General features: G+C 48.7%; 1 protein-coding gene across 4 annotated transcripts in view; it reads left to right on the forward strand.

The window, feature by feature from the left end:
• The window catches only part of PKNOX2 (PBX/knotted 1 homeobox 2), a 186,457-nt gene that overhangs the window by 114,703 nt on the left and 56,125 nt on the right, over positions 1–15,629 (forward strand). For all 4 annotated transcript variants that reach the window (XM_087433884.1, XM_087433886.1, XM_004438429.2 and 1 more), the window contains one exon: positions 9,713–9,852. In XM_087433884.1, coding sequence (XP_087290010.1) covers positions 9,713–9,852 — 140 coding nt within the window. The remainder of the gene's footprint in view (positions 1–9,712; positions 9,853–15,629) is intronic.

Consider the following 15,629-nt stretch of genomic DNA (forward strand, 5'->3'; position numbering starts at 1 on the left):
GGTGAGTAAGGGTCCAAGGGTGCTCATTGTCTTTGGAGTTTTTGGTCTGGAGGAGGAAGAGTGGGATGACTCAACATAGTGGAAATTCAGGAATTCTAGACCTGTTCCAGCTCTGCTGCTGATGAATTATACTCATGTAGCAAGTAATTTCAGTCCCATTTCTCCCATTCACTCATCCATTCAATATATACCGAGTGCTGTCGGTGGGTCGTCAGGCCTTGTGCTATGTACTGGGTATAAAACTAATAGTTCCTGCCCTCCTGGAGCTGATGGTCCATTTTGGGCCTTAGTTTCTGAGTTGGTAAATGGGAATAACTTCTGCCACCTGTCTCACAGGATTGTTGATAGCGTGGGTATGAAAAGTAGAGGGTAGTTCCCCGGGTGGTTCCCAGTCTCTGTTCACCCATGACCCTGACATTGATTTTTCACTCTGTCTTCTGTACATCTCCAGGAGCCAAGATTGGATGGAACTTTAATTACTCTGCTTTTTATTAGGAACACAGTAGGCATATCAAATATGAGCTTCTGGCTGTAAACACACCCCTTTCACACACACACACATACACACACAGTGAGATTCTGATATGGCCCCAAAAAGGCCTACTGGAAATCACTGGTTTGGGACTATTACACAAGGGAGGGGTCCTCCAGAGATGGATGGGAAGGGTGGGGAGCAGACAGTTCCCAGGAAAGTACACAAAGCTGGGAAGTGAAAGACTTGGATCCAAGTCCATAGCCTTCCTCCTATTAGCCACACCTCAGTAATACCCCAGACGTGCAGGCTGGGCCAGGGAACATTTTACAAGCCTCATTTTGTAAGCCATTGCCTACAAACCCTTTTAAAATTAATTAAGACCCCCATTTTACACCACTAAGTTAACTTTTCTGTAGTTTGTTCTCTCGGATAGGCCCTGGGATGAGAATGTAGGTGACCTAGCCTGCAGGAACCTCTTCAAGCTAAACTGGGCTGCCCCAGCTCTGCTGCCAGCGCTTCCTTTCCCTGAACTGACTAGGTTGGGGGATATTTGAAGGAGCCTTCATTGACCCCTCCCCTTTTCAGATCCCTAAGCCTTTTAACACATCACTCTCTTATTCCCTCATTCAGTTAGTCATTTAGTCACTTAGCAAACACATTGAGAGCTAACCATGAGCCAGCATGGTGATGGGAGCTGGGAAACCAGTCCACTCAGGGAGACAGACAAGTAAGGGCCCTGAAGTGTTATAGGAGTTAGGGTTAGACACATATACAGAGGAGGCAGGGCTGGAGGCCACCTGGATCTGGGGGCGGGGGCGGTTGAAGAATTCTGAAAGGCTTCTTGAAAGAGTCAGTGCTCCAGCTGAGTTCTGGAAAAGGGGTAGGTTTATACATGGGCGGGAGGGAGGCAGGGCTGGGAGACGTGGAGATTTCCTGTTGAGACGGCTGTGGGAGCAAAGGCATAAAGATGTAAATCATCGGGTGTGTTCAGGCAACCCTACATAGGAGAGTCTGTTGGGGTGCAGGCTCCGGGGAGGGGTGCTGTACCTGAGACAAGGCCAGGGTCAGTGAGCAGGCCTAGGCCTGGAGCGCCCTGTGGGCTGTGCTCTCCCCTAAAAACACCAGCCATGCCTCTTGCTGCCTTCCACCTGTTCAGGCCAAACCTGATATTTACCAACTGGCTTCAAGCTGTGACCTCCTCCAGGTCCTTGGACTCTCTCCTGGTTGTGAGGAAACCAGATCCCGCCCTACCGGCGTGCCTTGGTGCTGCAGAGTGCCAGCTCCCCAGCAAGCCCGGCCCAACCCTGCTGGAGCCTCAGCGGCCCCTAGTGGGCCAGACCTGTGCAGCCCCTGACGTTCTCCAGAACACAAGGCTCCCAGTGGTGTGGTGGGCAGCTCCCACCCTGCCCGGGGCCAGATGGAGGGCTCAGAAGAGGGGGTGTCCCCTAGGAGGAGTGTCTGTGCTGAGTCATGCTGAGAAGGTGCAGGCCTAGGTTGTCCAGGGTTTGCAGAAAGGACCCTGTGAGAGATACAAGGGTGTAAGAGTCACAAGGAGCAAGGCCTTCTGTGGGGGGAAAGGTGTATGGAGGGGGACGTGGGAGGTGTGGGTGCCGAGGGCGGACAAGGGCAGGGTGTGGATGGGGGCAGGGTTTGGATTCAGAGGAGAAGGCTAGGAAAAGGAAGCATTAAAATGCTTAGAAACCAGGATTTCCTGAGCACCCACTGTGTGCAGTGCACCCTCACATGGGGTCTCACGGGACTCTGGGAAGAGGTATTATTAGCTCCACTTTTACCTTATAAGGAAACTGAGGCTCAGAGGAGCAGTCACTTGCCCAAGGTGACATAGCTGGTGATAAGTGATGTCCCTTTCACGACACCACAGCCCCCTCTCCCTGCGCCTGAGCCTATGCCTGCCCCACTCCCTGGGCGCTTCCAAGAGAGCAGGTTCCTTCAGTGGGGGCAGGGCCCCAGGACAGAGCAAAAGCAGCTGAGCGTGGGCTGCAGGTTATGTGGGTTATGTTAATAATAACCACCATATGCTGAGAATCTATTAATGCCAGCTGCTTTGCATACATTATCTCATTTAATTCTTTGCATACATTATCTCATTTAATTCTTTGCATACATTATCTCATTTAATTCTTTGCATACATTATCTCATTTAATTCTATCAACTCTGTACCTTAGGTATTTTATCCCATTTTATAAATGAGGACCATCGATCAGAAAGGTTGAGTAACTTGCCCAAGTCACACAGGCAGACAGTCTAGCCAAAGTAGATGCTCATGCCAGCACACCATGTTGTGTCCCGTTATCTTTAGCTTCCAAGAAATATGTGGTCAGGGACTGTAACTTCTCCGTTGCGGCCTGAGATATTCAGAGTCAAGAAGGTAAATCTGTAGCTAAAAAGGTACCATTTGGTAGGAAGGCCTACCCATTCTGTGCCAATCATCCTTGCATTCAGTAGCTATTTCGGACACTCTCTGTATCAGACACTGTGGCTACAACAGTCAACAGAGAAGATGTGGTGCCTGCCCTCCAGGACCCCACAGTCTAGTGGAGGAGAGAGACGAGGAAGCAGATGTGGCTAAACGGTGTGCTCAGGGCCAGGGAAGCACAGAGCAGAGGGCCTGAGCCGTTGCTGCTGCTCAGCCAGCGTCCACTGAGGGAGACAGCAATCCTCACGATGGTGATGGGAGGTGGGGAGCATCCCTGCCATTTCGCAGATAAGGAGACTGAAGCCCCTAAGGGAAAGTTCCATATCCAAGGTTGCCCAGCAGTGAGGGGCAAAGGCGGGATTCCGTTCTATCTGATGCCAATGTCTCCTGCAAACCACCTCTGTGCGGTGCTAGAAAGACTCTAGCGTCATCCCTTATTCTGAGCCACGTGCTCCCATCTCCCATGAGCAAAAGAGAGGAACTTTGAATGGAAGCTGGCAGGAGGCATGGGCCAACCTGGATGAAGCCCCATGTGGTCAGGCTCCTCCGCAACCTCTGAGGGAAGTGAACACAGTAGCATTGAGCCACCGTCAATTAATAAACCATGGGGACCTCCTACTTGGGTTCCACACGGAAGGACCAGTGTTTGGGGAATTGACTTGAACTCACGTATGAGAGGTTTGTTGGGGGATGGGGGAAACTGAGCCGGCAGTGAGGTCGGGGTGAACTGGATAGAGAACCCAAGAGCAGGTGCTGAAAGGGGAAGCTTCATTCTGATTCTAGCTCCCTTCCTCTTCTGCCCCCTTTTTCACTCACTTCCCATTCTCCTCTTCAAAAAAAAATGTCATTAAATACCATAATTCACACGGTGTGATTTAATCAGAAAGCCCTTGGTTCTTGCCCCAACCTTTGCACAAACTCTGTGATCACTGGTAGTTTCTTCACCTCTGTAGGCTTCTACTTTCTCATATGTAAAATGGGGGTGACGATAACTTATTGCCCAGGATTATTGTTCAGCATATAATAAGCCTATCGAGATATTTTATTAGCTCATTAGAACATAAGATGCCACTCTCCCCTACCAATTGGGAAAAGGAGATGCTTAACAGCAACAAAAGCATCCATGGGGCATTCCAGCATTAATGGAGGTAGGCAGGTGAGATGTACTTCCCAGCATTCTTAAATCACACCACACCACGGAGCGTCTCCTGCTCATTTGCATGGTCAGACTAGACTGTCAGGGTGGCTGGATCTCTCAGCCCCTCCAGATTTTGCATTCCTACACACACAGCTTACAACCCCCAACTTTTCCCACTCTAATTTAGGATGGGGGTGCAGTTGGTCAGGAACTTGCATCTCAAGGTGTCACAAACCAGGAATCTGGGCAGGGCCCTTTCACTCCAAGCTTAAGGTAGGGCTGGTTCCAGCTAGGTGACAGAGAGAAGTCTAGGGGTTGTAGCCTCTATGGGAGGCAAGAATGTGGTGTGGTGCCCACTGGGTCTTTGCCCCAAGAAAGGACCCTCGGGTAAGAGATCAGAACCATAGAACCCTGTGTAGGTTCTGGACACGGCACCACAGCTCATAGCCAGCAGGTCTTCTAGGGAATGCTGCCACCTTCCTGTCCATTCTTCATTATCCTGTTCTCTTGATTAATCCTCATAGCCTGTGCAGTAGGTATTATCGGCTGCTTTTTACAGATAAGGAACCCAAGGGTCAAAGAAGTCAGGACACTTGCCCCAAAATGCATAGCTAGTGATTGACAAAGGAACATCAAACCCAGGGCCTCGGATCCCCTGCTCCTTCTACTCTCTGAGGCTTTTCTGATCGCCTGCAAAGCTCTCAAGATATTGGTCAATTTTGCCTCTCCTCCTCTGTGCCTCAGTTTCCCTTGTTGAAAAAGGGGGCAGCCCCCCCGACCCCCGTCTGTATGATGCCATACCCACACCCTGTCCCCAATTTGCTGCCGAGGCAGGATCTCCAAAGTGCTCTAAGGTCTCCTTGAGAGGAGGGCTGGTAGTCTGGAGTGGCCGGTTCTAGGACCGGCTGTGGACACACCAGATGACCCCATGGAGTGTGTAAGGTGAGTTTCTTCACATGCCAGATGGAAGAGAATAGGAGAAAGTTATTTGGAGAGAAACCCTGACCTTAGTGGTGTGCTGGTAAATATTTAACAACCAGTTCTCTGGGTGCGGGTTGGGAAGAGGCCCTCCTATGCAGCATTTGACAATTTCCATGATGCCAGTGCTCCCACCATGGCCAATTTCAAGCTACCAATGTGAAGTCAATCAGCTTGCAAAATTCCTGAAAATGTAAGTTGGCTTTCACAGCCCGGAACAAGGGAGCTCCAATGTGTCATTTAATGGTCATGCCCTGCCTCTGGTCCACCCAGCCTCTCCCCCTGCTCCTGTTCTTTAGGCTGTGCTGCCCAGTAACCTCCACGCAAAACCTCACCACACGTCACCTCTATCACCCTTTCCCCCAGACCCTGCAGCAGGGCCTCTCCTTTTGAGTGCCAGTTCTTGGGAAATGGAGGTCTCTGGCTAGAAAAAGAAATCTATTTGGAGATAAATACTCATTCTCCAAACCTGGAGGAAATGCAGAGTTTGCTGAATTGGCCCCCAGGAGCTAAATAAATTTGAATCATTGTCCTCCTCAGACCACTCTGCTCTCTCTTCCTCCCCATCCACCCCCCTGAGCCCCAGTAACAGCCTCTCAGCTGGGGCCTCTTGGGATGCTGGCAAGTGACCACTTTTGATTTACATTTTCATTCTGTGCTTTCCTCTGTAACCCAGCAAGGCTTTCCCCCCACCTTTCCCCAAAGTTCTGCCTAGGAAGAGGAGGTGAGAGGAAAAGGATCATCTCCCCTCAACCCACTCTCTCCCCAGAAGCTCATCTTCATGGAAGCCCCTTGTGGATTCCTTCAAAGACATAGGAAATTCACCCTTAGTGAGCAGAGCAGAGGACAGCCGCCTACCCTATATTTCACCCTCAAACGAGCTGTGCAGACGTAGCTGTGCCTTGCTTTATGAAAGAAGCACATTCTGGAAATCTCATGTTTAATGACAACAACCACCCCTCCATCTGGGAAGCACTTTAGAGTTTCCAAAGCACTTTTACATACTATACATCATCTAATCTGAGCCTCACGCCAACCCTGTGCAGTGGGCAGTGATTATTAAAGCACTCGGACGCACTCACAGCGGCAGGGACTTCAGATGTCGCCTAAGCCAGCTACCCAGCTAGGGAACGTCCATCCCCTCCCCAGGGGCCTGATGAATCAGTCTCTGCTTGGTCTCTGCAATAATGGAAACTCACCACCTCCTGGAGGCAGCTCATTCCAGCCTTGGAGAGCTCAGTGTCTTGGAAACTTATTTGGGTTGAGCCAGATCTGTCTCCATGTTATATAGATTTAATGCATTGTTTGTCATTTGACCCTTTGGGCCACACAGAACAGAACTGATATAATCCGATCCCTTGTTCAGATATTCAAAGAGGACTCTCTTGTCTCTCCATCTCCCCCATCCTCCAAGTCTTTCTTATACATTCCAGATTCAAATATTCCTTATACGACGTAGTGCAGAATCCCTTCCCCAGGCTGGTCCACTCTCCTCTACATGCACTTTCCTGCACCTGTTTCAGTGGAGTGGATGGGACTAGGAGCTTTGTGTGAGCTAGGCTTCTGTTAACACAGACTCAGAGAGCATTAGTTTAGATTATTTTTGTTTGTTTGGCTTTTTGACAGACACATTACACTTTGGACATATTGAGTCTGCTATCAACTAAAACACTACTGCTAAACCATGTCTACCCTGTTCTGCACTTATTATTTTTTTTTTTTTGGCTCAAGTGTTAGAAGTGTTAAATGCCGACTTATTAGATGAAAATTAATCTTATTAGACTTAGCCTGTTGCCAAAATCTATAAAGATCTTTTGGATCCAAGTTTCATGTCACCCATAAATTTGTTGAGCATTTCTTCAGACACCCTCTAAATCACTGATAAAAAATATTGAGGCAGACAGCTAAGGGAAGGCATGTGGCACTCTCCTAGAGCCTCCCTCAAGCTGACATCTCTCCTTTAATTGTCATCCTTTGGCTGTATCTTACTAATCCATGCAATTGTCCCCGGGGCCACATCTCTCCATGTTTCCCACAAGAATATCATGGGAGGTACCTTGCTGAGGTCACTCACACCATCCATGTCTACCATATTTTCCTGATCTGCCAGTTTAGTAATCATGTTAAAGCCAGAAACTTGTCCTTGTGACCCCAGTGCCTGGCACAGTGCCTAGGACACAGCAGGAACTGGAGAAGTATTTGAAGAAATGATCAGTTGCATTAGTAAATGAAAGAAACTGGCCCAGATCAATGTGAAGATTAGCAGTACATATTTAGTTTCCCTGATTCCATCTTCTTCCTCTGTTTTGAAAATTGGAACAACATGTGTTTCTACTTTCTTCCTTATTTATTGTTAGTGCCATCCAGGCAATGCTGACTCCTGGGGACTCTGTGTAGAGTAGAGCTGAATCCTGCTCCGTCTTTTTGTGCCATCCTCTCGCCTTCTGGTGCTATATCCGATAATGCTCCAGTGCTATTCACATGGTTTTCATGGCCATTTTTTTCAGAAGTGGGTGGCCAGGTCCTTCTTTCTAGTCTGGAAGCTCTGCTGAAACCTGTCTACCATGGGTGACCCTGCTGGTATTTGAAATCCTGGTGGCGTAGCTTTCAGCATCACAGCAACGTGCAGCCAACACAATATGACAACAGATGGGTGGTGTGGTTCCCTGACTGAGATGTGAACCCAGGCCGCAGGGGTGAGAACCCTAAATCTTAACCAGTAGACCGTCTCTTCCTTATAGCACCTCGTTAATACACATGACTCCTAAAAGGCGTAAAACAATTTGTTTACTGTTGAGAAAATAGGAGCTTAGGAAAGTTAAGAGATTTGTCCAAGGTCAAAAGCTAATAGGTAGTGGGAAACAATAGGATTCAAGCAATTGTCTGCTGACTTCAAGGTACAGTGATGCTATGCCTAGCCTCATATACACTGAGTTTGGGAAAGTTGCCCCAGCTCAGCCAATAGTGACAAGGATATTTCTTCCTAACAAAAAATGATGGGGATACAGTATAGTAAAGCAGATATTATTTCTTTTATAGTCTCAATCTCGTTCACCATCCATCATTCATTAATTCTTTGATTCAACAAATACTTATTGAGCATCTACTAGTGCCAGGCTATTCTGGACCCTAGGAATATGATACAAATCAAGCTGTCTTGGAGCTTAAATTTTAGTTGGGAGTGGGAGAGAAAATAACTAAGCAAGTAGGTATACAGTATATGGTCATGGTAAGGGCTATGAAATAAAGCAAAGGAGGTGATCACAAGGGGCAGAGGGGTTCTATTTTACACTGAAGATGTGGCATCTGAGCAGAGATCTGAATGAAGAAAATGAGACAGCAAATCTCTTGGGGATATCAGCACCAGCAAGAATGTGCTTGTGTTCATGGAAATACAATACTTTTTCTTCTAGAAAGCAGAGACCTAGAGCATGGATGAATTTTCCAGCTGTAAAATATCTGATTCTTTCGAGGTGTATTCATTCATTTATTCACTCGTTTTCTCAACAAATACTAAGCATCTACTCTGTGTCAATTGGGTGCTGGGGATGAAGGTGTGAATATGGCTTTCATGCAGGAGGCAGACAAGTACATCAAGCCCAACAACACAGGTAGGAAGAGCTATCCTGGTGCTATGGACAGGCTGGTGGAAGAGAACAGGGGGACATGCCACCATTCATGACGTTTTAGGGATCCATTTGACCACAGAAAATATAACAGCATTAAATTCTGGAATGATGGTTATCAAAAAGTTTAAAGACATTTAATAATTTCTTTAAATGAAATCTTATACAGAAAGTCCAATATATAATATTGAAAAGAGTTACTCTGATTGGCACAAAATTGGGGCCCTCGGGGTACCTTCAAAAACATGTATCATAGGATGAAAACCGCCACCCTGGACATTTGTTATGGCTGAGAACAGAAATCTGTCCATTGTCCACTAAAACTTATCTTCAAGTGCCCGGGTAAACCAAATTTGAAGAACCGTTCAGTTATCAATCAAAGCCTTTAAAATAGTTACCTCTGGTTCATTTTAAATGGAATAAACCTCTGTCCAAATGAGAACTAATTTAGCTATTTTTTTTCTTTTAATTAATTAATTAATTTATTTTTTCCCCCCAAAGCCCCAGTAGATAGTTGTACGTCATAGTTGCACAGCCTTCTAGCTGCTGTATGTGGGACGCGGCCTCAGCATGGCCGGAGAAGCAGTGCGTTGGTGCGCGCCCGGGATCTGAACCCTGGCCGCCAGCAGCGGAGCGCGTGCACTTAACCGCTAAGCCACGGGGCCGGCCCTGCTATTTATTTTTTTCTGTTCTTCAAAGTCATCAAATCAAACTTATTACTGCCCAGTACAGCCTAAATGACTGATATGCACAATTTAAAGGGTTCGTCTTTTGTTTTTTTCTGCTTCTGGGCAGAGGTCACCACCTTAATTTGCATTGTCTGCTGGTGCACCACTTTGTTTTTGATGGTCCTAAATTGTTCTCTAGAACTTTCTTACTTGAAGAAAGGCCTGCTTTCTTCCCACTGTAGCAAACATACAAATGGACGCTCATTATACACTCACAATTCTCTTATCCACACACACACAACAGGCCAAGGTAGACCTCACCACTCCAGGTGGGGAACCAGCTGTCCTGGCTGCATTAACCTGCTGCCTCCTCTTTCTTCCCTTTGCAGATGACGGCAACTGCTCAGGCACCCTCCAAGGCCCAGGCTGTCCACATCTCGGCACCCTCGGCTGCTGCCAACACGCCTGTGCCCAGTGCCCCCATTGACCCCCAGGCCCAGCTGGAGGCTGACAAGCGAGCTGTGTACAGGTAGGAAACACTTCAGCCATGTTCAGAAACCCCCAACCGGCCTCAGGCCCAGCTCAGCCCTGAGAGATGAGAATGCAGGCTGGTGGGTGGGCTCATTGAAGACAATGGCCAGCAGCTGCTCTCTTCACCGCTTTCTCTCTCAAATCAATCCAGAGATCTCTCAGCTGGCCACTGTGGATTGACTCGAGCTTCCCGGAATTGTCTAGTGAGGGATATGAGGGCCTGGGCAGTATCTGCCAGGAGAACCGTTTCCTCATGCCTCTGGGGAGATGAGCCCTAACGAGCATCAGAAACCCTCAGCTCACAAACAGGCAGCTGCCTAGGGACTCTCTCTCTCTGCCTGTCCCCCATTGTTGCCTTCACTCCAACAAGCCCACCAGAGCACTGGACATCTGATTGCACCATCCAGGCCTTGGTACTACACACACTTTACTATGCCCCCAAGTCATTGGGAGACCTTATTAAGACACATATTTCTGGACTCCATGCTCAGAAATGCTGAATCAGTAGGTCAAGCTATAGGCAGAAGAATATGAACTTTTAAAAAGCATTCCAGATGAGTCTAATGCAACTGGTCCTTGGACCACATTTCGATTCATGACAGTCTGTTTTTTAGCAACAGGTGTTGTGTGCAACTGTGTAGGTTCTAGCAGCCTCCCCCAGATGGGGAGTTTGCTGGGAGCAGGCAGCTTGTCTCATCTTGCTCTGCGTCAGCCCATGCACCCAGGGCTGGGCCCTGAACTTTACAGAGGGTGGGGAGGGGCTTAGGGAAATTCCTGTCTGTCTTGTGCACATGGTTGGGGAGAAGATGCAGTCATCTCAGAGCAGGCCTGACCGAGGCTCCAGCGGGATTTTAGTCATCATTTATCCATGGGGAGCCCACACCACTAAGAAAAGATGCCTGAATCAGCTCTTAGTACTGAGGTTGGACCTTGCTCATATTCACTTGTGTGAGCACATACGTTCCCAGGGATCAGCAAGCATGGCTTCCCTCTGGCTGGGCATACATTGCCACAGGTGCTAATGCCAGTACATGTGGAATGGTCAACCGGAGATGAATAGGAAGAAGACTGATCCTCACACTCTCCAAATGACAGCGCCTTTATGGTAATGGTGGTAATTATTGCTGTTATTATCACTATCATTGGCATTATTTTTAGTTACTCAGATGAGCTGAATGCCTCTAATGCCAACAGTTGGGAGTCCAGAGCAGTGGGCAGCCCTGATCCATAGATCCTGGCAAATGTCCTTCCCTTGCCCTGATGGAAGGATGAAACTCAGGGCCTGGGCCCCGCTCTGCCCAATGCACAGGGCAGGCCCCACTGCCTGCGGGTAGAGAGCTCTGCCTTGGGCTGCAAAGTACTCCTGGATCTGGTCACAGCACCTGTCAGAGAGTCAGGGCACTCCTGTCCTCCCTTCCCTGCTTCCTTCACACTCTTTCACTGAACCCTTACTATTACTATGTGGAGGCACTGTGCTGGACTCCAGGGGAAAGAGGGTCAACCTATAAAGGTAAATGCATGGTCTCTTCCCTGTCTCTCCAGGAACGGACAGATATGCATACAAGAGACCAACACAGTGTAGTCAGAGCTTTAACGGAGAAGGCTTCACAGAGGAGGCAATATTTGAGTTGGATCTTAAAGGCTAGTAAGAGAGTTCACCAGGAGGAGAGATGGGGTGGAGTAGGACCTTCCAGGGAGAGGAGAGCCTGAGGTGTTCCAGGAACAGCCAGTGGCTAGAGCAGCTGGATGTGGGGAGATGAGGCTGCACACGCACCTGTAAATTAACCTGTGTGGTTGGGTGTGTGCTTTTGTGGAGAGTGTAAGAAGGGAGAGGAGAGTACCATGCCTGATGGTCTGATGACTTGGGGGTACGGCCATCAGACTCCATTTAGATCACTGCTTCTCAAAGTATGGCCCATGGACTAGAAGCATCACATCACCCGGGAGCTGATTAGAAATGCAGAATCTTGGGCCCCACTCAGACCTAAGGGTTCATGATCTGTACTTTAACAAGATCCCAGGTGATTCAAACTGGTCCTAGGCACCTTCCCAGACCCCTAAGGGGCAGGGACCTGTAGTGAGCACAGATCATAGTCTAGAAAGACCCTCAGATTAGTGGTGTAACAAAAAGTTTCTGGCAACCTAGGCTTGACTCCCACCTCCTCTGTGTACTTGTCTCTCTGAGCTTCAGTTTCATAATACAACCTAATCAGCAGGTTTGGTAAGAATTCATGAGACAACCCATCTAAGCACCTGGCCCTGTGTCTGGCACAAAGCAGATGGGTTCACTTGTTCCCACCACTGGGCTCCATGGGATCCAAGATCCCAGGCTCATATCCCACCCAGGCCAAAGTGCAGGGGAGGTGGGTCACCTCCCCCAGGGAGCTGTGCATCATGACATCACTTGAGGACTGAAGGCTCATATCTTCCTTCAACACTTCTTGCTGTTCACCTTCACACCTGATCTTTACCTTCTCCCACTGGGCTAACCACCCCACAGCCCTTGGCATTTGCCCAGATTCTCTCTGCAGCCATCTGACCATGAAGGAATCCCAGGTTGGATGCCACCAACTGCCCAGCCAAACGTGGCTGCCCGGCATCTCAGGACGCCTGAGCTGACATCAACACCATTGCCCGGCTTCTTTTCTCTGTAGGCCTTCCTGCCCTGCCTCCTGCCCCAGGGGCCCCAAGGTTGTCTCCCACAACCACACCTCTCCTATTAGTACCAGCTGCCCTCTCTACAGCCATTATGGGATGACCAGGGAGGGAGCTCAGCCTCCTGTAGGTTCGGGTAATTTTAATTAGACTTGCCTGCCTGGGGCAGCCTGGCTGCTCCAAAGCACATCAGGGGGTCGGCATTTCATGTCAATAAATGTAACAAGAGCCTTTCGATTCAGATTAGCACCCGGCACTGACTTTTTGGAGCCCCCACCACAGCCCCTCCCTAAACCACAGATGAAGTAAGAGTGCGGGAGGCCCCTCCCTGACCAGGCCCCTGCAGGGTGGCAGAGGGTCAGTGTGACAAAAGGGAGGGGGTGGGCCTGTAAGTGGAGGGAGCCTGCCCGTACCCCTGAGGTTTTATTTGTGTATAAGGATGTGTTAATGAAATGTATTGGTTCCTTCTGATGTGGAAACTGTGTGTGTGTGTGTGTGTAGGGTGTGTGTAGGGGAACGAGGGGAGGCAGAGTCTGTCTTTAATTGGATCATACCAGAGCATCATCTGGGCTAATCAGCAAGGCAGCCGGAGCTCCCGCTCAGATGAATGATTGCTGTCTAATCCAAGCAGATCCCATTATTGGATGCACATCATGGGTAATTGTGTTTGTGGCCCAGGAGCAATGCTGAGAGGGGGTTTGAGGAAGGAGACTCCATGGAGTGGGGACCTAGGTTTGGATCCAGCTCAGTTCTCTCCTTCCTCGGCCCCCACTTCAGCCCTGGGGTTTATCCCCCCAAAAGTTGAAATTTAGCTTGGACCACTCCCCACCACCTGTCCATGCCAGAGGACTGGACGGCGTTAGGTACTGTACGGGACCTGGGGGTTAGGTTGCCAGCAGCTCGGAGACAGGGCCAAGAGGTTGAGGTTAATCTAGCCTTGACTCTCCCTCCTCCCCTCCAGTCTCCTTCGTTCCCCTTTGAAGTGAGTGGGTTCCCATGGAAACCATGATGTCCTGGGGAGCAGAAGAGTGGCGGGGAGCTAGGCCTGGCCAGGTGCGAGTGGGGGAGGAGTCGGCTTTGCTGAGACTGCTCTGCTAAAGCATTGGTTCTCACCCCTAAGGCTGAAAACTGCTCTGAGAACCCAGGAAGTGGCCCACCAGGCACTGAAGAAGTTACCTATTATTGATAGGAAATGCTGGGCTGGAGGCACGAGCAGTGAGAAAATCGTGGAGGCTGCTGTGCTTTGCTTCTCCATTAAAAATGCTCGAGAATTGAGCTGCGGATCAGGTGGAGAGGGTGAGATGGCAGCTGCACCCTGTATTTCCCCTTTGTGGCATCACTCACAATTGAATTGATTGTGTTAACATTATTTCTGTTTCCCCCACAGATCGTTAACTCCATGAGGGCAGGGTCCGCGTCTGCTTTATTCATTGCTTTATCCCCAGCGCCTTACACAATACCTTAGAGTCAGCAGCTTGGACGAAGTCTGTACTAAATCAGTGCTTGTTCAATGGACTCATTAAATAGGCTAGGCAGTACCCCATAAATACACCATGGTTCTTGGCTGCTGTACTAGCAAACTGGCTCTCAGGGGCGAGGAGAGGGGAGACCCTCGATCTGTAGCATTTGCCGATTTCCGTGGTGTAAATGCTCCTACCGTGGCCCATTTCAAGCTACCAATGTGATGTCACTGAACTGAGTTGGGAAGAGATGAACACAATTGGCTGTCGCCAGCTTAAAGTACAACCCCCGCACAGGTAGTCAAGTTATAGGTGCACAGTCTCTGTTTTTAAACAGGTCAGCCCATCTTATAACTGACTCTTTGGAATGGTTTTATTCATACCTTTAGCCATGACTCTGCATTCCTTGGTCCTCCCTGGCCTATCTGGTCTACTCCTGGGTTCTAAATTTGAAATGTTCTCGCCTAATGAATTAATGCTTAGAACAGTGCCTGGCACAGATAAGTGCTTTATAAGCGTTGCAATTGTAATTTTCACCTTAACCCCAAAGCAATGAATTTTCTCCTTCCTAGATCATACCCAGCACTATCGATCTCTTTCCATCTGCTTGAGCATAGCCCATCCTCACCTCAACCTCCCCACCTTCTCCAAGTTGATTCCAAGCCTTTCCTGGTTTGTCCATTAACAAACTCCTTCCTGGCAGCTCCAGAAACCCTGTCTCAAACCAGTCTTCTGCCTCCTCTTTAATTTCTCGGCTGTCAGAATCTTGACCTTTCCATGTGGCATTGCTAGTTCTTCACACCGCTCTCATCTCTCTATAAGCCACAAACTCAGAGCTTCTACCTATGTGCTACCTGCCCTTAGCTAGCTTATGCTGAAGTCCAGTTGTACTTCCATAAAAGCAATATACATTTCTAAAGCTCTGTTTATATCACACTTGTTACTGTCTCATTCAGACTGGGTTCCTCTAGAATCCACACTCATTCGGGGAAAGATCAGACCAGGCGATGGGCAGTGTTCGGATGGCTCCCTTGAGACCATCCTTCTAAAGGTGACTGAAGTTCCGGGCTTGATCCTGATAGTCCTGTAGCTAGAGGTGCAAATGCAGTGGAGTGCCGTGCTGGGCAGCGGGATGAGCTCTAGAAATAGACTTGGTGATAGCTAGCTTTGTCACCTTGGGCAAGTTAATCTCTCTGAGCCTCTGTTTTCTCAACTTTAAAAAAGAAAATAGTAATAGCTGGACTAAAATTAGATAATGTATGATAATACCTGACACACAGATCAGTGTTTGCTGCATGGGGTGAGGGTTTTAAACAGAGCCGCCAGCAAGTGTCGTGTTGGCCGGTTCAGGATGTGAAGTGGTCTGGTGCCTTCAGGGAGGTGGAATTCAGGGTCACGAACATGACCTTTAGACTTAGATTGCCTGTGTTTACATTCTGGCTCCACCACTGGGCACTAAACCTTTCTGGGCCTGTTTCCTCATCTGTAAAATAGCATCTAAAAATAGTGCTATCTCCTCATCAAGATTGTCATGAGGATTAAACGAGATCATGCATACATAAAGTGCTTGGTAAACAATCTGGCGTATGGTGAGCACTCTGTAGGTCTTCGCTGCTCTTAGATGTTGGCGCAATGCAAGCTGGGGGTGGTCAGACTGGAA

Source organism: Ceratotherium simum, chromosome 7, assembly GCF_057802395.1.
Source record: "Ceratotherium simum simum isolate JZ-2026a chromosome 7, ASM5780239v1, whole genome shotgun sequence".
Taxonomy (NCBI): domain Eukaryota; kingdom Metazoa; phylum Chordata; class Mammalia; order Perissodactyla; family Rhinocerotidae; genus Ceratotherium; species Ceratotherium simum.